The sequence below is a fragment of the Capra hircus genome, chromosome 11 (assembly GCF_001704415.2).
Source record: "Capra hircus breed San Clemente chromosome 11, ASM170441v1, whole genome shotgun sequence".
NCBI classification, from domain to species: domain Eukaryota; kingdom Metazoa; phylum Chordata; class Mammalia; order Artiodactyla; family Bovidae; genus Capra; species Capra hircus.
Window position 1 is genome coordinate 26,029,136 of NC_030818.1, and position 22,285 is coordinate 26,051,420.

Here is a 22,285-nt window from a genome sequence, read left to right on the forward strand (position 1 = left end):
AATATTCCTGTGGAGAGCTGCCTATTAGCCAATGAAAAACCGAGATTAACAAAGATGTTTCGTAACAACAGTAATTTTCCTATGCATCCAAGCATAAAATGTATAGGGCCATGTGTTAATACACAGGATAGAAAAATACGAACTTTCAAGAAAGATACCATATGGTTTTATGTGTGTGTGTGTGAGTTTTAACAGAAAACCACATATGCTAGGCTTTATCACATGAAAACAAAAATCATTAAATGTCAAAATAATGTATTTTTGGTAATAAATAGTGGAAAAATCTACAAGACCTCTTTACCATTCTATATGTCTAAATTATACCTGCAAAACATTAAAATCACATAAACACTACAGATTACTGACTTTTAAGGCTATTTTGATGGATGCTATCAGAAGCATTTCCTCAATATCTGAAAAGAAAAACCCTCCCAACCCTGTCTTTAGAAAAACAATTATGGTAATACCAAACACCTCACAGATCTCAAAATGATGCGGTTATCAATGTAAAGATTTATAAACAAATGTTTTCAAATTTCACTTTCAAAAACAAAATGTTTACTGCTGTAATCCTTCTAGCCCATCATTACACAGAAGAATGGATTTGTGGATAAGTTACAATCATCAAAATTGAAACGCTACCCGTTGGTCCTGGAGGCTCCTGGCAATAACGTCCATCCTTGTACAACAGTTCTGTTATCTGGTAAGACAGAAAATGCGTGCATTGCAGCAATAGAAGCAAATTAGAACAAACACAATCTGAAATTGAATTCTTGAAATAATAAAGCCTCTCCCTAGTAAGGTATTACTCTATGTCACAGTAATTCAACACCACCCCAACTTGCCAAGGAGATTGTTTCGTTTTTAAATAACAGGTTAGTCTTTTAAAAACAAAACAAACCCATGTTGAAGGAAAACTGCAGTATTTCATGATACATCACTAAGAAAACCTCTAAACTGTTCTGGTTATATATTGTTTTAAATAAATTGTTACTGTAGAAAACAGCTTACAGGAAGCATCAACCAATGTTATTTGCCATTGTACTGTTTTTGGTCTTGCTGAAATTCAACCAGTTTCCTCCTTTTAAATGAAGTTTTACAGCAGTAAGAAAGTAAAATATCCTGAAACACTAAATAATCTTTTAAGTTTTTCAACATTTTGCCAGTCATTTTAATGGCATTAAAACAAAAAGGGGGCTTTCCTGGTGGCTCAGATGATAAAGAATCTGCCTGCTATGCAGAAGACCTGGGTTCAATCCCTGGGTCAGGAAGATTCCCTGGAGAAAAGGGAATAGCAACTCACTCCAGGAATTGCTTCCTAGGGAATTCCACGGACAGAGGAGCCTAGCAGGCTGCAGTCCACAGGGTCACAAAGAGTCGGATAGGGCTGAGCAACTAACTCTTACTTACTTAAAACAAAAGGAGGTCAAAAGTTGTAATACGTTTGTTCTCATTGATTATTATCAACTGAATACACAAATTAAAAGACTTACTCAACATTAACTCTACCCACAAATTTCAATTAAAAAAATCCAAACGTATTTGATGACAAAAACCTACGATACTGATGTGTAACTTTTGAACACGGTATTCAGACTATATATCAACAGCCTGGAGATAGTAAGAAAGGAAGCATAGGTTTCTGAAGTGATATGAGCGATTACTTCATGTGTATACTACGATTGAACTTATTCGCTCTTTAGATAGTGTCTGCTCAACTGCTAAGTCGTGTCCAACTCTTTGTGACCCCATGGACTGTAGTCACAAAGCTCCTCTGTCCAGGGGATTCTCTAGGCAAGAATACTGGAGTGGGTTGCCCTTTCTTTCTTCAGGATAGTGTCTGGCCATAGCATAAGTATTAACAACTCAAACTATAGTTACTTCTTTAACTATGTATTTTCTAATATGGAAAATTAGGTAAACCTGATCATATGCCACTTCATTCAACAATGAAAGCATGATGTGGTAATAACAATCCACAGGAAAGTTAAGGTAGAAACTATTAAAAAGCAAAGCAAAACAATCCTATCTACAATTTTTTTTTTAACCAACCCAGACGTGTAGAAGATAGACAATAAATTCTACCAGAAGTTGTAGCCATACATTAGACATATGACAGCCACATTAAAACCTAATTTTGAATAAAGACACATTTAATAAGCCAATGAAAAAGTCTTTATAGCCAAAAAATTACTTATAAATATCTTAACCACCTAACTGACTTATATAGTGTGAATGGCAGTTTAATACTAAAAACAGAACTGAATGAAAATAAGATTTTAAGAAATATTTAAAATGGGAATTCCCATCAATAATGTGCATTCGGATAGTGTTGTTTATTCGCCAAGTCATGTCTGACTTTTGCGACCCCATGGACCTTAGCCCAACCAGAATCCTCTGTCCACGGGATTTTCCAGGGAAGAAAACGAGTGGGTTGCCATTTCCTTCTCCAGGGGATCTTCCCAACGCAGGGATCAAACTTACACCTCCTGCATTACAGGCAGATATCTTGTAATTCAACATAAGGATTGTTGTACTTCCTGCATAAAAGCAGTTAATTTCTTAAAAAGACAGTAGTTTAAAAACTGATCTGTTTATCATTCATATACAGATATACATATAGATACACTTGATGCTTCCTAAGTGACGCTAGTGGTAAAGAACATACCTGCCAATGTAGGAGACGTTAAGAGACATGGGTTTGATCCCTAGGCCAGGAAGATCCCTTGGAGGAGGGCATGGCAACCCACTCCAGTATTCTTGCCTAGAGAATCTCTTGGACAGAGGAGCCTAGCAGGCTACAGTCCATAGGGTCACAAAGAGTCGGATACGACTGAAGCAACTTAGCACATACAGATAGGTACACTTACACAAACATGTATAACATCTATAACATGCATATATTTTTAAAAGTAATTATTAAATACGTATGATCACTGCCATAATGTTAACAGTTATTTTTTAGAAAAGTTGAAAACTTAAGAATTTAGGACTAACTCAAGGTCACTTCAACAATAAATTTCATGATCCAGGAAGGTAGTTTTAAAACTAAAAGTACCAATTCAAGATTCTAAATTCATTAACTTATAGTGATGCATGATAAATGTATAAAGCTATTATAGCTTGCTTTTTACCTATCACACTATGATTTGCAATATTAGGAATACTTACTTACCTTGCTCCAAAGATTTATATTCATAGACCTGCAGGGGGCAGCAAAGGATTAAAAATAAACCCAGATGTTTAAAAAACATTAAAATACACTAGCAATCATTATATGCAATACATACAGATCAAAGCCTTAAAAAAAAAAAAGTTTCCAAAATCAAAGCTAATTTTCAGAAAGATTGATTCACTTATTTTGAACCCTCAAAATAAAGAGTGCTTTGGACACGAATCACTAAGAACCATCTCTAAACCTTGGGGTCCCAGTTTGATGGAACAGGGTATCTGCATGGTCTCAAAGGATCTGCCTGAGACTGCTTATTACTTTTCATGGTAAAGACAGTAACAACACAGTGGAGAAACTGAACCAATATCTTCACTGAGTGATCAAACTTAACATCACTAATGAGGCGCTGACAGACACATTTTAGATTTAATTCCCTGAGAAAAACAGAACAGCATTCCTGTGGTATTCCAGTCAGAAACGTAACATGAAGTTACACATGAGGAACCATCATGAGGAACGTTCTAGAAAATAACTGGCCTGTATTCTCCAAATCTGTTATATGTCATAAAAGACAAAGGCTGAAGAACTGTTCCAGATTAGAGAAAATTAAAGAGAAAAGATGACTAACATCTATTCCTTGACTGGATTCTGTATAGTGAGTGAAGTCGCTCAGTCGTATCCGACTCTTTGCAACCGCATGGACTGTAGCTTACCACACTCCTCCATCCATGGAATTTTCCAGGCAAGAGTACTGGAGTGGATTGCCATTTCCTCCTCCAGGGGAATCTTCCCAACCCAGGGACCAAACCCAGGTCTCCTGCATTGCAGGCAGATGCTTTACCATCTGAGCCACCAGGGGTTCTGTATAAGAGGGAGGAAAATATGGGCTCCTCCAAAAAAAAGAGTGAAAATACTTGACAGAACTGGTATATGAGCTCTATTAGATAAAAATATTCCATCAATGTTAAATATCCTGAGTTTGTCAACTGTGATATGGCTGTATAACGGAAAATCCTTGTTCTGTGGAATTGTGTGTATCTGTACATGCTTATACACGTGCCTGACTCTGTATGACCCCATGAACTGTAGCCTGCCAGGCTCCTCTGTCCATGGGATTCTCCAGGCAAGAATACTGGAATGGGTTGCCATTTCCTTCTCCAGGGCATCTTCCCGACCTAGAGATCGAACCCATGTCTCTTCCATCTCCTGCACTGGCAGGTGGATTCTTTACCATTGAACCACCTGGTTGTGTAAGGGAATATCCTTGTTCTATGGGATTATATACTGACATACTCAAAGATAAAGCATCATGACATACGCAACCTAAGCCCAAACAGCTCCAAAAAATTGAAATTTATTTGTGTGTGTGTGTAAATAAACGGAAAGTAAGATGATAATTTCACAAAATGCTGAAAGTTAATAAATGGGGTATGTAAAAAATCTCTGTACTACTCATAATTTTCTATAAATCTGAAATTATTTCAGGAAAGCAAACAGAATAGCTCACTCAAATTGTGACTGTTGAAAGGAAAAACTATTTACAAAACTGGGTAACCAATGAACACTAGGTCTTAGGCTATTTGTAAGCTTTGTAAACTTAATGTCTATAAGCTTTGTATATTTAATTCAAACATGGAATCTACTTTCAGAAGATTAGTTATGTGTTTTAATGATAATATTACAATGCAAATATAATGTATATTTTTACTATAATTATGTATATTATACTTACATTGTAAAAATACCCACAAAACTTACAGACCTCTTAAAATCGGCACCCACAAAAATCCAGAGGCCTCTTTAAACTTGAGATTGAGCAGTTTAGAGTGAACTGTTTTGGTACAGTGAGTTAAGAAGGCACCTATTTTTACTTTAAAAACATTCCAAATGAACTACTGACACAAGGCAGCTAGGATGGATCTGGGGGCACTACACTGACTGGAAAAAGGCCAATCTCAATATATGATTTATGTAACTTTTTTTCCATTTATGCAACTTTTGCAAACTAAAATTATAAAAACTGAGAACAAATCACTGGTTGTCACAGATTAAGGATGGTGAATGGAAGCTAAAGAGGTAATGGCAGGGAGGTGGGGAATTTGTAGTGATGGCATAGTTCTGTATCTTCACTGCAGTAATGGTTACTCAAGTCTATGTATGTGATAGACTGTCAGAACTGCACACATACATTGTACGAATGTAAAATTTCCAGTTTTGGTAATGCACTGTAGTTATGTAAGATGCAGCCACCGGGGGAAAATGGGTACAGTGTGTATAGGCCGTTTGTGTCTTATCCTTGCAACTTTCTGTCACTCTAAAATTATTTCAAAACAAAAAATAAAACGTGTTCCATGCCCTGCTAGAATCCTCTGCCTTATGATAAAATCATTCCTCCTACTAAAATACATTCAGAAAAAGTTTTTAAAAAGATGAACCTGTATTTTGTAAGTGGAGAAAAATGTTTACAAAGCCCTGCATTGTACACATATTCTTTTTCATTATAGTTTATCACAGGATACTGAATACAGTCCCCTGTGCTATACAGTAGGACCTCACTGTTTCTACAGTAGTTATAATCTGCTACTCCCAAACTCCTAATTTATTGCTCCCCCCTTTTCCCCTTTGATAAATCTTAAAATTCTTATCATAGAAAGCGAGGAACTAAAGAGTCTCTTGATGAAAATGAAAGAGAAGAGTGAAAAAGTTGGCTGAAAGCTCAACATTCAGAAAACTAAGATCATGGCATCTGGTCCCATCACTTCATGGGAACTAGATAGGGAAACAGTGGAAACAGTGGCAGACTTTATTTTGGGGGGCTCCAAAAATCACTGCAGATGGTGACTGCACCCATGAAATTAAAAGATGCTTGCTCCTTGGGAGAAAAGTTATGACCAACCTAGACAGCATATTAAAAAGCAGAGACATTACTTTGCCAACAAAGGTCCATCTAGTCAAAGCTATGGTTTTTCCAGTGGTCATGTATGGATGTGAGAGTTGTACTATAAAGAAAGCTGAGTGCCGACAAATTGATGCTTTTGAACTGTGGTGCTGGAAAAGACTCTTGAGAGTCCCTTGGACTGCAAGGAGATCCAACCAGTCCATCCTAAAGGAGATCAGTCCTGGGTGTTCACTGGAAGGACTGATGTTGAAGCTGAAACTCCAACACTTTGGTCACCTGATGCGAAGAGCTGACTCATTTGAAAAGACCCTGACACTGGGAAAGATTGAGGGAAAGAGGAGAAGGGGACGACAGAGGTTGAGATGGTTGGATGGCATCACCAACTCAATGGACATGGGTTTGGGTGGACTCCGGGAGTTGGTGATGGACAGGGAGGCCTGGAGTGCTGCAGTTCATGGGGTCGCAAAGAGTCAGACACGACTAAATGACTGAAGTCTGTTTCTGCTTAGTAAATAAGTTCATTTGTAACATATTTTAGATTCCACATATAAGTAATATTGTCTCACATACATAGCATGATAATCTCTTGGTCTATCCATGTTGCTGCAAATGGCACAGTTTCATTCTTTCTTATGGCTGAGTAATATTCATGTGTAGGTGTATATGTGTGTACACACTACATCTTCTTTATCCATTCGGAGATAGCCTCTTCTCTACACATTGATAAGTATCAAGACTAGTTTGCAATTGCTTTCTTACTTTCTGGTCTGTAACTAGTTAAGAAGTTGAAGGCAAGAAGATTCCTGTTCATCCTCGAATTACCTATTATCTCGCAGTCTAGACCTAAGCACACACTAAAAAGAGTTAGACTTCCTGAGTACTCACAAACTATAGTTCATAAAGTATCTTCGTTCTCCTTATAAAAACATCATGAGTGGGAGCCTCATTGGCTGACTGAAAAGAGGAACTTAACATCTGGCATTTAACTTGGTTGATTTCAATTGGAGAATCCCAGGGATGGCGGAGCCTGGTGGGCTGCTGTCTACGGGGTCACAGAGTCGGACACGACTGGAGCGACTTAGCAGCAGCAGCAGCAGTGTCAGAAACTTGATTTTTTTTAACATGTGAAAGGCCCTACTGTTCACTGGTGCAGAGTCCCACTTCTCAAGCTCAAACTGTTGCCACCGGGTCAGAAAATCTCCTTATATCCCAGAACTCTATCTATAGACTACAAAGCCTTAAATGCCTCCAAGGCAATTCTTCAAAATATAATAATAATTTATCTTAATTGGAGGATAATTACAATATTCTGGTGGTTTTTGCCATACATCAACATGAACCAGCCACGGGTGCACATGTGCCCCCCGATCCTAACCACCCCCACCCTCCACCCCCCATCCTTCTGGGTTGTCCCAGAGCACTGGCTTTGACTGCCCAGCTTTGTGCATTCAACTTACACTGGTCATCTATTTTACATATGGTAATATACATGTTTCAATGCTCTGAAACATTTGTTTTTGGTATGTTACATTGTCAACAGAAGTTTGAACTATCTTCAATGACATTGTCTCTCACAAGTAACTCAATATTTTTGGTGGCAGAGTTTTCAGTAATATTGAAAATATACGTGGCCTTGTTTCTCATTTGAACTTTGTTCAGTTAGGAATACTGTTAAGAGGAAAGAAAGTCTTATACTAAACATCCTCTGGCCTTGGATCTGACAGAAGAATTCACTAACTTTATCAGCCAGAAGTAAATATCCTTTAAAATACTTTAAAAATAGTTTAAACAAAACTTAATAGTAAAAACTCCCTAGTAACCTTGAATAATCCCTAACTAATAAGCAGTATTTAATTTTAAACATTTTTATATAGGTGACTTCACATTCATAGGTTAACAGACAATTTAGTTTATATATTGGGAAACTTTGGGAATGCATTACACTTGACTGGTATTCAATGACCATCTCCTGAGCTTATCAACTTACAGAAATACTAGCTTGCTACTTCAACACCACTCTAAGAATATATGTACAGAAGTGTTGGTCTTCCCCAAATACTGTGGGATGGCATCAAAAAATCAATCTGTGCCCAAACAGGTGACAGAACACATGGAAGGAACTACTGCCACTTGGACCAAGGGTTCTGCCACTAAGGCAGGTAATACTAAAGGGAGATAACTGTTCCAAACACTGCATTCCAATATGGAACTGCACATCCATGCTTCCCTTCAGTTCAGTTCAGTTGCTCAGTCGTGTCCGCCTCTTTGCAACCCCATGAATCGCAGCACGCCAGGCCTCCCTGTCCATCACCAACTCCCGGAGTTCACTCAAACTCATGTCCATCGAGTCGGTGATGCCATCCAGCCATCTCATCCTCTGTCATCCCCTTTTCCTCCTGCCCCCAATCCCTCCCAGCGTCAGAGTCTTTTTCAATGAGCCAACTCTTCGCATGAGGTGGCCAAAGTATTGGAGTTTCAGCTTCAGCATCAGTCCTTCCAGTGAACACCCAGGACTGATCTCCTTTAGGATGGACTGGTTGGATCTCCTTGCAGTCCAAGGGACTCTCAAGAGCCTTCTCCAACACCACAGTTCAAAAGCATCAATTCTTTGGCGCTCAGCTTTCTTCACAGTCCAACTCTCACATCGATACATAACCACTGGGAAAACCATAGCCTTCACTAGACAGACCTTTGTTGGCAAAGTAATATCTCTGCTTTTTACTATGCTATCTAGGTTGGTCATAACTTTCCTTCCAAAGAGTAAGCATCTTTTAATTTCATGGCTGCAATAACCATCTGCAGTGATTTTGGAGCCCCAAAAAATAAAGTCTGCTACTGTTTTCCCATCTATTTTCCATGAAGTGATGGGACCAGATGCCATGATCTTCGCTTTCTGAATGTTGCTGACTGTGGCTCAGATCATGAACTCCTTATTGCCAAATTCAGACTTAAGTTGAAGAAAGTGGGGAAAACCACTAGACCATTCAGGTATGACCTAAATCAAATCCCTTATGATTATACAGTGGAAGTGAGAAATAGATTTAAGGGACTAGAGCTGATAGATAGAGTGCCTGATGAACTATGGACGGAGGTTCGTGACACTGTACAGGAGACAGGGATCAAGACCATCCCCACAGAAAAGAAATGCAAAAAGCAAAATGGCTGTCTGGGGAGGCCTTACAAATAGCTGTGAAAAGAAGAGAAGCAAAAAGCAAAGGAGAAAAGGAAAGATATAAGCATCTGAATGCAGAGTTCCAAAGAAGAGATAAGAAACCCTTCCTCAGTGATCAATGCAAAGAAATAGAGGAAAACAACAGAATGGGAAAGACTAGAGATCTCTTCAAGAAAATCAGAGATACCAAGGGAACATTTCATGCAAAGATGGGCTCGATAAAGGACAGAAATGGTATGGACCTAACAAAAGCAGAAGATATTAAGAAGACGTGGCAAGAATACACAGAAGAACTGTACAGAAAAGAGCTTCACAACCCAGATAATCACGATGGTGTGATCACTCACCTCGAGCCAGACATCTTGGAATGTGAAGTCAAGTGGGCCTTAGAAAGCATCACTACGAACAAAGCTAGTGGAGGTGATGGAATTCCAGTTGAGCTATTTCCAACCCTGAAAGATGATGTCCCTTAGGGGACTAGCTAAAATGACTAGGGTATCTCACTTACTGTTCTGTAATTCACTACATTTCTGTAAAATATGAGTAATTATTGCCGCTAAAGAGTAACTCTTAAGTAACTTTAAGTGAATCTCTTACGTGCTAATCCTTAAGGAGCTGCAGGGCTCTACTGCTCATATCCACCAGTTCTGTTTTCAGAACGGCTTTCAGTCAGTCAATTCTAAAGTTGCTAGATTCTTAGAACTCACACATGGACTGGAATAGTTACATTTCCAATAATCTCAAAATACATGGGCTAGCAGGTAAAGTATCAGGATCAGGGAGATACTACCTTAATAGCAGGGCTCAACTCATGTAGTGGGAATACTACTAGTCTAAATGGCAACCCACTCCAGTACTCTTGCCTGGAGAATCCCACGGAGGGAGGAGCCTGGTAGGCTACAGTCTATGGGGTCGCAAAGAGTCGGACACGACTGAGCAACTTCAGGCAATACTAGTCTAAAAGCTGCTCAAGTCCTACCTACAAAGCATAGAATGCAAGAGACGTGGGTTGGATCCCTGGGTTAGGAAGATCCTCAGGAGGAAGAAACAGCAACTGACACCAGTATTTTTGCCTGGAAAATGCCATGAACAGAGCAGCCTAATGGGCTACAGTCTGTGGGGCCGAAAAGAGTATGACACGACAGAGTGCGTGCACACACACACACCCAAAGCATAGAAGCATGCACTAAGAAAACTGTTTCAAGTACCTTAATGCAAGATCATCTCAGAACAAAGCTCAAAAATATTCAGAGGAATTTAAAAAAAAAATTCCACACCATAAAATTCACAACTAGCATCCAGTCAGAAATTGTAAAACAAGCACAAATGTATGATGCATTGTAAGAACAAAAATTTAAGAAAATTAGTAGGCAAGGACATCAAAACATCTGTCATTAATATTTCCACACAGAGAAGAGGGAAGAAAGAAGCATGAACATATTAAGGAGACATGGCATATATTGAAAAAAAAAAACCCAAAATGAAAAATATAATGTCTGAGATTCAAATACATTCTAGATGTATCTTTGCCTTAGCCAAAGCTCTGCACAGTATAAGTTAGTCTACTTTCTTCAGAATAAAAGACAAGCTCCTTCATGTTTTTTAAAATATTTTACAATCTGATCCTAATCAATGTCTCCAATCTCAACAATAAATACTTGCTGAATAAAAGGGATTGCTCAAAAACAGAGGCAGAAACACAGAATAAATAAGGCCTCAGTAATTAAGTCAACAGTGTTGATTATGTGCCAGGTATTAATATCTATGTGCTGAACATAGGGCAATAAACCAAACATGGAGCTTATGTTCTAATAATCAAAACAGCTATCACAAAATCTTTGTCACAAAATAAGAGCAAAAAATAAAAACTAGAAAGATATAGTATGCCCTTATTTAGAGGCTTTCATTTTTCCAAACTACAATGACTTTGGTTATCTAACTTCCCAGCCCACCACAAACCAGAAGCAACCTACATGTCCATCGACAGATGGATAAAGATGTGGTATGTGTCTATACACACACATACATACAATGAAATAATACTTAAGCCACTAAACAGAATGAAATATTGCCATCTGCGGCAACATGGATGGACCTGGAGATTATACTAAGTGAAGTAAGTCAGAGAGAGAAAAACAAGTATCGTATGATCTTGCTTGCATGTGAAACGTAAAAAAAAAACAGATACAAATGAACTTATTTACAAAACAGAACAAGACTCACAGAGAATGAATTTATGGTTGGCTACCAGCAGGGGAGAGGGGAAGGAGAAATAGATTGGGAATTTGAGAATGATATGTACAAACTGCTATATTTAAAATAGATAACCAACAAAGACCTACAGTTAAAAAAAAAAAGTCATCTTGTAATTAAACACTCAAAGCATAAATCAAATATACATGCAAATTTGTCTATACCTTCTACTCGCCATTTTCAGAGTGCTTTCTTTTTCGAAACAAGACCTTTATCAGATCAGTACGCATTTCTTGGAAATGTCTGATATAAAAGGCAGCCTAAACTCAATTCAACTACTTAGTAAGAATAAAACAGATCCAAACAAACAAACAAAAAACAGATAAGGTTATTTCAGGTAACTAACATATTGTAAGGTAAGAGTATCTGCTTCTTTCCTTGAATAGTAGGTCAAAAAGACAGAAGAAATCAGTCCATATTTAGACAAAGATCATATAAGGTGATCATCTTACCTCCTAAAGCCTAGAATGAGGCTGCCTCTCAATGAAGAAAATGAGAAAGGCAATGTATTTGATTCCACTGCAAAAGAAAATTATCATCATAAAATTCCAGATAAAAAACAAAACTTGCATTATCAATATATTTGGAAACACATTTATACCAATATCTTTCAGTTTTCATTTGGGAACTATTATTTTAAAAATGGAAAATTTTTGATACAGAGTTAATTAGAAAATTACAATAATACATATTGGCAATATAAGCCATCTTTTAAAAACATTTTACTTCATTTACATAAATTTATACAACTAATGAATTTATAAATATTCTTCTGTATAACTACATTAACTAATCTAACAGCATACTCAAAGTCAGCCTGGTACATATACCAAAGATGTATGTTATTGGACAACACGGCACTACGAAGGGAGAGAGTGTAACTACCTTTTAAAAACAGAAGATGTGCAGGGGAGGGGAAGCTCTTTCTTGAGAGTTGTGTAGGATTAGGTTGAACCATTCACATTTCCTCATTCTATCATCTATAATATGCATTCACGCAAGAGTGACAACCTAAAGTCATAATAACCTCTTGATCTCTGCTAAATAACTGATTTATATCGATCTTTCACATTTCTGATGATTTTATTTCCTCCACTATTCATTTTGGCATTTAACAGTCATGTTTCAGCGAAACCTTGCATGTTTCAATGCTGACAGTCTAAGCCTAATTTGCCTTAGTGTAAGAATCAAGCTTTAATGCGTAAGACCTGACGCCCCACATAACCCTTGTCATAACAAGCATGGGACAGACTCATAGTGAGCATCTCCTGAAGTTATTTTATATAAAATAAGTATATAAAATGGTGCCATGTTATAAGTAATTGTTTTCATCTTTTCAGTACATATGTAAAGTGGCTACTAACAGATTAAACAGGGACAGAATTATAATAGGTAGGAACCCACTGTGGAGGTAAATTCTGAAGACAGAATTAATAAGTACAGTTTAGATACCTGGTTAGGTTTTTTAAAAAATTCATGGGAAAAGTCATCATAAGTTTTAATATTATTTGTTCATCTCCCTAAATATGAAAAAAAATTTAACCTACACATAAGCAGAATTACTTGAGACCAACCGTCAGATCCCTTGAACATGAAGCCTAAGTTTCTCAGTGGTTTCACAAGACATTAACTCTAAAATCTGTTTCTGAAATGACCTGAATTTACTCACTCCAGGAATTTTAAAGTGGATGCACCACATGCTTTTTGGTAACCTTGAATTTCGCTTGATCACATTAATTTCCATGCCTACAAACTCAAATGGAGAAATGGTTCTTACTATTCCACAAACTTGATCAAGATTAGCTATTTCATAAGTCAGGGGGTTGGAATATACAGCATGGTGACTAAAGTTGGTAATAATGTATTTCGTATGTGAAAGTTGCTAAGAGAAGATCTTAAGTCCTCATCACAAGAAAAAAAAAATTTCGTAATCATGTATGGGGATGGATGTTAACTAGACTCATTCTGGTGATCACTTTCCAATACGTACAAATATTGAATTACTCTATTATATGCCTGAAACTAATATTTTATGTCAATTACATCTCAATTTAAAAAAAGACAATCCATTTACTTTTCACTACTACTTGCCATTCCTTGTAGTAACCAAAAGTGCCTCTCTATAAGGAGGCCACAAGCAAATACCAGCAATTACAGAAGTAACTGCTCTTCAAAGACCTGTAATTCAAGGGAAAGGGAGGACTCTGATGGGAGTGAGCTGACATCTTCTGTCTTTAAGTTCATGGCAATTTTCTTTTTCACATTTAATAAACAACCTCTTGAAAACTTATTTCTAAACTATTCAAATTAATATTTTATAGAATATTATCAAGTTTTTATTAATTAAAAAGGTCACCAGAAACATTTCAGCCAGCTGGAAGGCTGCTGACAGAAAGCATCTAGTTTCCGTAGCAACAAACAAGTCTGAAAAAAATCAAGAGGTTGACAATGAAGTGGAATGGATGATATGATAAAGGGAAAGGCATCTCTCTTGTATTCACCTTATGTGCCCAGATTCCTATTAATGCTTCTCTGTTTTCAACTTGTCAGTATGAAAAATCTATATATTATACAGAGTGGGAGGCAAAATCAATACACTCGGATAGCAGCCTGCATTAATACCCAACCTTACACTCAAATAACTACACCCAACAATCACCATTTTTCATACTGACATTTCACCTTTCCCTTTACAATAATACAATAAAATAAAATAAATCTAATTCGTGCATATTTTGAATTAGAGGCTCTATTTTAAATAATGGAGACACAGGTAATATGTACCAACAATCTGGTTTTCACAAAGCTTCCATTTATACAATTTAAATACATGTTAATCAAAGCTTAGCTTTTAACATTTTAGTGGGCTAGATATTGACGTTTGTATATTTGTTTTTACATGGTGTCTTTTCACAAGACCTGAAACACTGTCAAGTTAATGCCACAGATAATGTTAAAAATTTTTAATTAAAAAATGTCTAATTTATTAAAATTAAAATGTCTGATAGTAAAAAAAATAATAATAAGGTTAAAGTTAGATGATCTTGGTCTGTCTCAGTCACCAACTTTGGCCAAATCATATAACCTTTCTAAGCCTCTCTTCATCTATCAGTGGATGAATTTATTAATATGTGATGAACACTGTAAAGCACTCTATCATTTGTAAGTGTTCAGTAAACATTTGCTGTGTTTCATTAACGAGAACTGGGAGCTGGCTTCACGTAACCTAGGGCCATAATAGCATTAGTTTAGAAAACACTTTCAGAAACCATATCTCATAGGATTTTCATAGCTCCCACAAGGTAGAGAGACAGGCAATACAATCCCATTTCATGAACTGAAGCCAAAGAATGGTAGAGAGATTTGTTTTTGATCCCATAATCAGCAGTTTATCATAGATAAGATACAAGCCTTTCAGGTCCCCATTCCAATGTTATACCACGCTACTTCCAAGGTCCTTTAAATCTTAAAACTACTTCCAAATTATTTATAAATTTCAACTCATAAACCATCTTATCAGGACAATTTTAACTTATAAAAACTTCCTCCCTTTCACGGAAATTACTTTGAACTACCCGAGGCAGGGAGTGAGGGCATGGACTACCCTGTATGCTCTCAAAAGTCACAGAAATTAACACCTGCCAAGTCTACTACTTATGTTGCATACTTACGAAATGATAAAATATAATCTAAGTTTCCATTTACTGCTTTACTTCTCAATTCAGCTTGAGAAAATACATTATCATCATGTGGGCATCCATTTTCCTAAGGATAAAGCATATTTCAATGATAATATACCTCAGCTAAAAATATGCAAATTTCTTCATATCAGAAACTATAATAATCTTTCATTTTAAAAGATCATTTTCTAAAATACAAATAAACTGAATAAATAAACTTTAGCAAAAGCTATGAGATGGAGTTTCGACATCCTAAATTAAATGTTTATCTTCAAATTCATATACTCTATTACTATTAGAGTGCTTTCCTTCTAGGGAGAGTTTACTACTGAAGACATTAGAACTGCTCTCCCATTTACAACAATGTACTAATTCAAAACAAAGAAAGTATTGATCCAAAATGATATTTTAAGGCATATAATGAGGTACAGGTCAAATTTATTTTTACTTAACTCCCAATGGTAATTACTTGTCTCAACATCATATTTAATAATTTAAGTAAATGAGCTGAAATTCAGCTGAACATATTTACTGAACCACTTTATAATAACAGCACAATATTAAAAATCAACTAATCAATAATAAGAAACAAAGATATATTTTGGTATAATATACAATAAGACATTCAATCATAAAAAATAATTTGTGGAATTACATACTATAATGTAAAGGTGCCAAGTGAGAAGAGTAAGTTTTAGGGAAATAAGAATATGTGAGGAAATTACCTTTTTAAATGCATTTTTTAACAGATAAATATGGATAGCAGAGTCTCAAAATACACTGTTAAGGACTCAGGGAAGAAAGCTAAAGACACTCAAGACATAAATTGTATCTTTAAGAGGAATGTAATTATGAAATTATTTAAAAGACAAGACACTCTAATAATATGGAAAAATAAAGGCATTATGTGAATAACCACGTAAGAAACAGGTCTTCTGAGCAAAATATTACTTCTTAAAGTATGTGGTACTCTACAGAGTTGTTCCTAATTGCCTAGTGCTTTATTCTGAAAATCAAAGTGCAACCATTTGCTGAGCCAGTGCACCATCCAAGTCAATTTTTCATAGGCCCTTTGATAAACGTCTTGCTTATTCTGGTGAGAAGAGGAAGTATCTGGTAGGAAAAATTAAGCTTTGGGGTCAAAAAATTATTCAAAAAAAAAAAGGAATAGTAAATTTATTAAGAGTTTATTATGAAAATTCAGAGAGAAGTGAAAAGTACTACTCAAAACAGGTACAGTTACATTGTAGAGTGGGGTGAGAGTGAAATTGTTTTATTTAAATTTTGTGTGATATCGGCACGTTCTCTCTTCAACACAAGACAAATGTTACTTTCCCTTTTAAAGTTATTTTGAGGTTTAACAACTTTACAGGTGTTACACTCACCAATATTTTTACAAAGCTTTAGAAAGTTATATACCAACATAACCGTTTTAGTCCTCAGCTCAGTGACTTTTTTCCTTTGTTACCACAAAACACTAGGGAGGGAAGATGCTCTCTTCAGTTATGAAATTAAAGCCACACTGTGCTCACCTGCAAAACAGCACGAACCGACTTTATACTATCAAAGCACGGAAACACGTAATTAACGTATGTCTCCTGATCAGGAGTCACTCCTATTTCATGCATTCCTTTGAGGACTTCCACTATACCTGTAAGATCAAATTGAAGAACACAGAGATGAAGAACTCAGAATACATTAACAAAAGATGAAAAGTTCAGTTCATCTATTTGAATTGTAATGTAGGGAAAGTACTCGGCATTTTGTCTGAAAGAGAAAGAACAAAACTGGGTGATAGGACGCTAAACGAAAAAAATTAAACTACTCCTTCCTTCATCTCTCCCTATTAATTCAGGAGTAAACAGAAAGGAAATACTCCAGAATTTATAAGAAAAATGAAAACAATTAAGCCAGATGCGTAATAATTTCCAGTATCCCAACTGAACAGAGATCATAAAACATCACTGCTATCACACAGCATTGATGGATCTACAAAATGAAACTTGACATGAATAAATATCACAGAGACAAGGGATTAGAGGAGTGGGGTGAGAGGAGATCTGTTCAAGACAAAAGTTTTTAAGTTAGCACGTATGTAAAGAATTCCCTTATTGAATTAACAACTACCTTGTGAATTCTTATTTAATAACACAAGAAAGAATAATTGATTCTAATGAGCTAGTCTCATTGTATTTTACACTGTAAGAGTCTAGTAAATTGTTCATTCTTTCATTTCCCCCATTCATAAAAACATTTTTATTAACTTCTCAAAAGGACAGTTCATGTTTTCAAAAGCTATGGTTAGCTTCAAATAGTACAAACTGATTTTTTTAAATTAGACCAATTGGTTCTAGAATATTGTCAAACTACTCAGGTGCTACCTACTTTGACAGAAGCAATCGTTTAAGAAAGACCTCATTTGTTTTTCTCTTTAGAATTTACTTCTTTAGCTTCATTACTTTCACATTATTAAAACTTCCCCTAAAAAAAATTCCGTTTTTGATCTATGGTATTATCTACATAAAAGCTATATTTCTTTAAGTTCCTTATGTAATAGAGTCTAGTACAAAAACTTGACTATAAATTCTCACTGAATACAGAATTGCAAGTCAGAAGTCTGACTACATTATGAACATTGCACATTTTTTAGATAAAATTCAGATTATGGATCAAAACCTTTTTAATTTAAACAGTTCATTATATTTAAAATTACCCAGTATTTTCAAAACCTCAGTTAATTAGATCTATTTTTCAAGATATAAAAATAACACAGGGAAAAAACCCCAAAAGACAAAGCATGTGCTTACATATGAAGAGAACATGCATGTCGAGTTGGTCCATACAGCACACACAAGCCTAAACAATAACTGCAAGAAAAATCTGAAGCTATTCCTCCAACAACTCCCTGAGAATTGTACTAATAACCTTTATATCTATCATAAAAATGGCAAGTCACACTGGGCTCTTCTTCATACGCAAAAATTACTAAGCACTTGGCATAGTACATAGCTGCTTTTCAATTACTAGTAATAGACCTGTGCTAATCTGATGTCCTCAATGTATCTTCTGGCTAGTAATGATTGCTTTCATGACCACGGTTAAAATAAATTTCTAAATTTCAGGTACGACATTACAGTGAAGTGACAAAACAAAAGCAAGGTTTGCAGTTTAAAGAGACTTAGCTTTCAACTCTGGTTCTGGCACTTAATGGCAGAGTAAATGTGAGTAACTCCACTTTCAGTTCACTTCAGTCGCTTAGTCGTGTCCGACTCTTTGCGACCCCATGAACTGCAGCACACCAGGCCTCCCTGTCCATCACCAACTCCCAAAGTTTACCCAAACTCATGTCCATCGAATCGGTGATGCCATCCAGCCATCTCATCCTCTGTTGTCCCCTTCTCCTCCTGCCCCCAATCCCTCCCAGCATCAGGTCTTTTCCAATGAGTCTACTCTTTGCATGAGGTGGCCAAAGTATTAGAGTTTCAGCTTCAGCATCAGTCCTTCCAATGAATACCCAGGACTGATCTCCTTTAGGATGGACTGGTTGGATCTCCTTGCAGTCCAAGGGACTCTCAAGAGTCTTCTCCAACACCACAGTTCAAAAGCATCAATTCTTCAGTGCTCAGCTTTCTTCACAGTTCAACTCTCACATCCATATATGACCACTGAAAAAACCATAGCCTTGACTAGACAGACCTTTGTCAGCAAAGTAATGTCTCTGCTTTTGAACATGCTATCTAGGTTGGTCATAACTTTCCTTCCAAGGAGTAAGCATCTTTTAATTTCATGGCTGCAATCACCATCTGCAGTGATTTTGGAGCCCCCAAAAATAAAGTCTGACACTGTTTCCACTGTTTCCCCATCTATTTCCCATGAAGTGATGGGACCAGATGCCATGATCTTAGTTTTCTATTTCTTCTTTATTGACTATGCCAAAGCCTTTGACTGTGTGGATCACAATAAACTGTGGAAAATTCTGAAAGAGATGGGAATACCAGACCATCTGACCTGCCTCTTGAGAAACCTATATGCACGTCAGGAAGCAACAGTTAGAACTGGACATGGAACAACAGAGTGGTTTCAAATAGGAAAAGGAGTATGTCAAAGCTGTATATTGTCACCTTACTTATTTAACTTATATGAAGAGTACCTCATGAGAAACGCTGGGCTGGAAGAAGCACAAGCTGGAATCAAGAGTGCCAAGAGAAATATCAAAAACCTCAGATATGCAGATGATACCACCCTTATGGCAGAAAGTGAAGAGGAACTAAAAAGCCTCTTGATGAAAGTGAAAGAGGAGAGTGAGAAAGTTGGCCTAAAGCTCAACATTCAGAAAAACTCCACTTTACTGGGCCATAATTTCTTAGGTTACACACTAGAAATGGCAATATACCCAAACTGTGCCTTCTAGACATTTTAACACATAACAACAATTTAACATGTAACATTTGACTTGATCCTTCTACCCACCATCCATGTAATAAGAAAGGCAATACATCAAGGCACTCAATAAACGGAACAATTTTCTGACCTGTAAAAGTCCATGCCTATTAAATGGATGGAAGCAAAGTATCAAAACTGCAAATATTACCCACAGGTATGGAACAAATTCTTGTGGTCTAGGCCTACAGGAAGATGGAGGACAACTGAAAAAACAGACTGAATAAAAAGAATCCCAGTATTGCAACTCAGTTGATCAGTAAATAAAGTTCTATATTAAGAAGGCTTTCATCTCAGCCTACTCAGGGGAAGAGTATAGATTTCTCTACTTAAATAAAGTTGGAAATGCCTCCAGAAGTCCAATAATCTTTATTTTAACAAAAATGTTAAAGTAAGCATTTTCTTCAAGGTCAAAGGCATGTCCTAAAATAGAAACACTGTTTCCTAACTGCAGGGAGGTGCTTGAAACACTACAAAAATGGAAAAACCTACACTTTCCCCTCCAATCAGAAGGACCTAAGATCAAGTCCTTAGGAATGATAATAAAGCTCCATATTTACTTCTCAGGGTGGTCACTAAAACTAAAATCTGTGTGAAACCCTAAAATCACTAAACAAATGTTAATAGTAACAACAACTAAAATTTTTTTAGCTGTCTTAAAATACTCTAATAGCATAACTATTTTATTTTCTTGCAAACAGGTCAACAAACTGACTACAGAAAGAAGAGTCCTACACAAACACTTCTCATCATCAATGCCTCTAATATATTTTAACCTCTTAATTCTTCAATCTTCTAATAATGCTTTTCAGGTCAGGACGAGTGCACTCTGCCTGTTTAGATGAGCTGCATTGGTACCATTTTTAACTTATGCATCTTTCCAACTGAAACTAAAGCAGTTTTGTGAAAACCTGGATTCCCATCATTGCTCAGATGAGTTCAGTCAAGGATATTCACTTCAGTAACTATAGTCGGACAGGAAGATGCAAACACTTCTCAATAAGAAGAAAGGTGACTGATCTGACATACCTACATATATCTTCCTTAAAAATACAATCCACATTTTTAAAAAATATTCATATATTCACTTAGATAAACAAGGTTCCCAAGCCTCTGTGAACTTAGAAAATCTAAACGATCTAGTGACAGCATTTCAAATGTAAGCACAATATAGTTTATAAAGCGAAAGGGAAGTCACCATTCAAAAGTTTTAAAGGAATTAAAGTACTACAAATTACTGGGAAAGATACATGGGTTTTCTGAACCAATCCCACTGACTAGGGCTGTTTACGCCACATGATTTTAGACTCTACCCAGAGAACTCACTTTACAAGGAGGGAATTTATTTTTTAAAAAGTACCACCTAAAATAAGGATTCTTTTTTATTCTACTTGTTTGAGTTAGTATGAATAGAAAGCCAGATTTCTAATTTATATTCACTCAAAACTTTGATATAGTTCCATGTATTTTGGCATCAAGTATTACTGCTAAAAGTCTAGAAAATTTATTACCTTAGTGATCTTTAAAACCAAAAAAACTGAACAAGGCTTGAAGCTTCTAATCCAATTCTGAGAATATAGAGAAAATACTATGTTTTTTAAAAAATTAAAAAAAACCAGGAAATTAATGTGTGATACAGTATTGTTAACTAAAGTACAGATTTTGTTCAAATTAAAAAAAAAAAACTTATTGTAAGCCATTTGGGGGAAAAAGGTAAATTGCTTCCAATGAAACCAGACATAGATGCATTTCCATTTGTTTGTTTAGATTTACAATAAAAAACATATTACTAAAAAAAATAAAAAGTACCTCCTACTCAACCATTTTACTCAACTGGTATTTAAGCTTTCATACCAGCCTTTCCTTTCATATTTTACCTCCTTTATATTCTTATTTTCAGGTTTCTAAACATATACCAAGGCATGTAGATCCTCATCATTCTGCACTATTTCCTCTCACTCCGGCCAGTCCACTAAAATTCCAAGAGGATTTTTCCATTTGCGCCACAGAGAAACACCAGCAAGATAAGCCATGAGGAAGTCATTGTAAGAATCTTTTTTAGGGCTTGGTGATGGCCAAATCTGCAGCCAGAAGAATTCTATTCAATAAACATTTGATCATGCTACAGTTGAAAACTTGGTTCAGTCTGATCTGAGCTCTGAATACCTTTCTTTGATTTCCTAAATAGTTTTATTTTCTCCTCATGAAAAATACTCCTCTACATCCTCCATCTCTGTAGCCATTACTGTCTTCTGTTTTATTTCTACCAGTTTACATATGACATTCCCCAAAAGATAAAGTCACTGCACTAGTAAGAATGTTACTTCTTTATCTTACAGGGTGCTGGAGAATTGATGCTTTTCAACTGTGGTGCTGCAGAAGACTCTTTAGAGTCCCTTGGACTGCAAGGAGATCAAACTAGTCAATCCTAAAAAGAAGTCAGTCCTGAATATTCATTGCAGGAACTAAAGCTCCAATACTTTGGCCAACTGATGCAAAGAACTGACTCACTAGAAAGACCCTGATGTTGGGAAAGATTAAGGGCAGGAGGAGAAGGGGACAATGGAGGCTGAGACGGTTGGATGGCATCACCAACTTGATGGACATGAGTTTGAGCAAGATCTGGGAGTCGGTGATGGACTGGGAAGCCTGGCATGCTGCAGTTGGAC

At 36.3% G+C, this 22,285-nt stretch overlaps 1 protein-coding gene across 1 annotated transcript in view; it reads right to left on the reverse strand.

Annotated features, from left to right (window-relative positions):
• Positions 1-22,285, reverse strand: part of LRPPRC (leucine rich pentatricopeptide repeat containing) — a 99,060-nt gene that overhangs the window by 56,746 nt on the left and 20,029 nt on the right. Inside the window, exons 12-16 of the mRNA XM_018055178.1 lie at positions 16,709-16,827; positions 15,168-15,261; positions 11,949-12,015; positions 3,176-3,203; positions 643-700 (exon numbers count right to left, since the gene is read on the reverse strand). Coding sequence (XP_017910667.1) covers positions 643-700; positions 3,176-3,203; positions 11,949-12,015; positions 15,168-15,261; positions 16,709-16,827 — 366 coding nt within the window. The remainder of the gene's footprint in view (positions 1-642; positions 701-3,175; positions 3,204-11,948; positions 12,016-15,167; positions 15,262-16,708; positions 16,828-22,285) is intronic.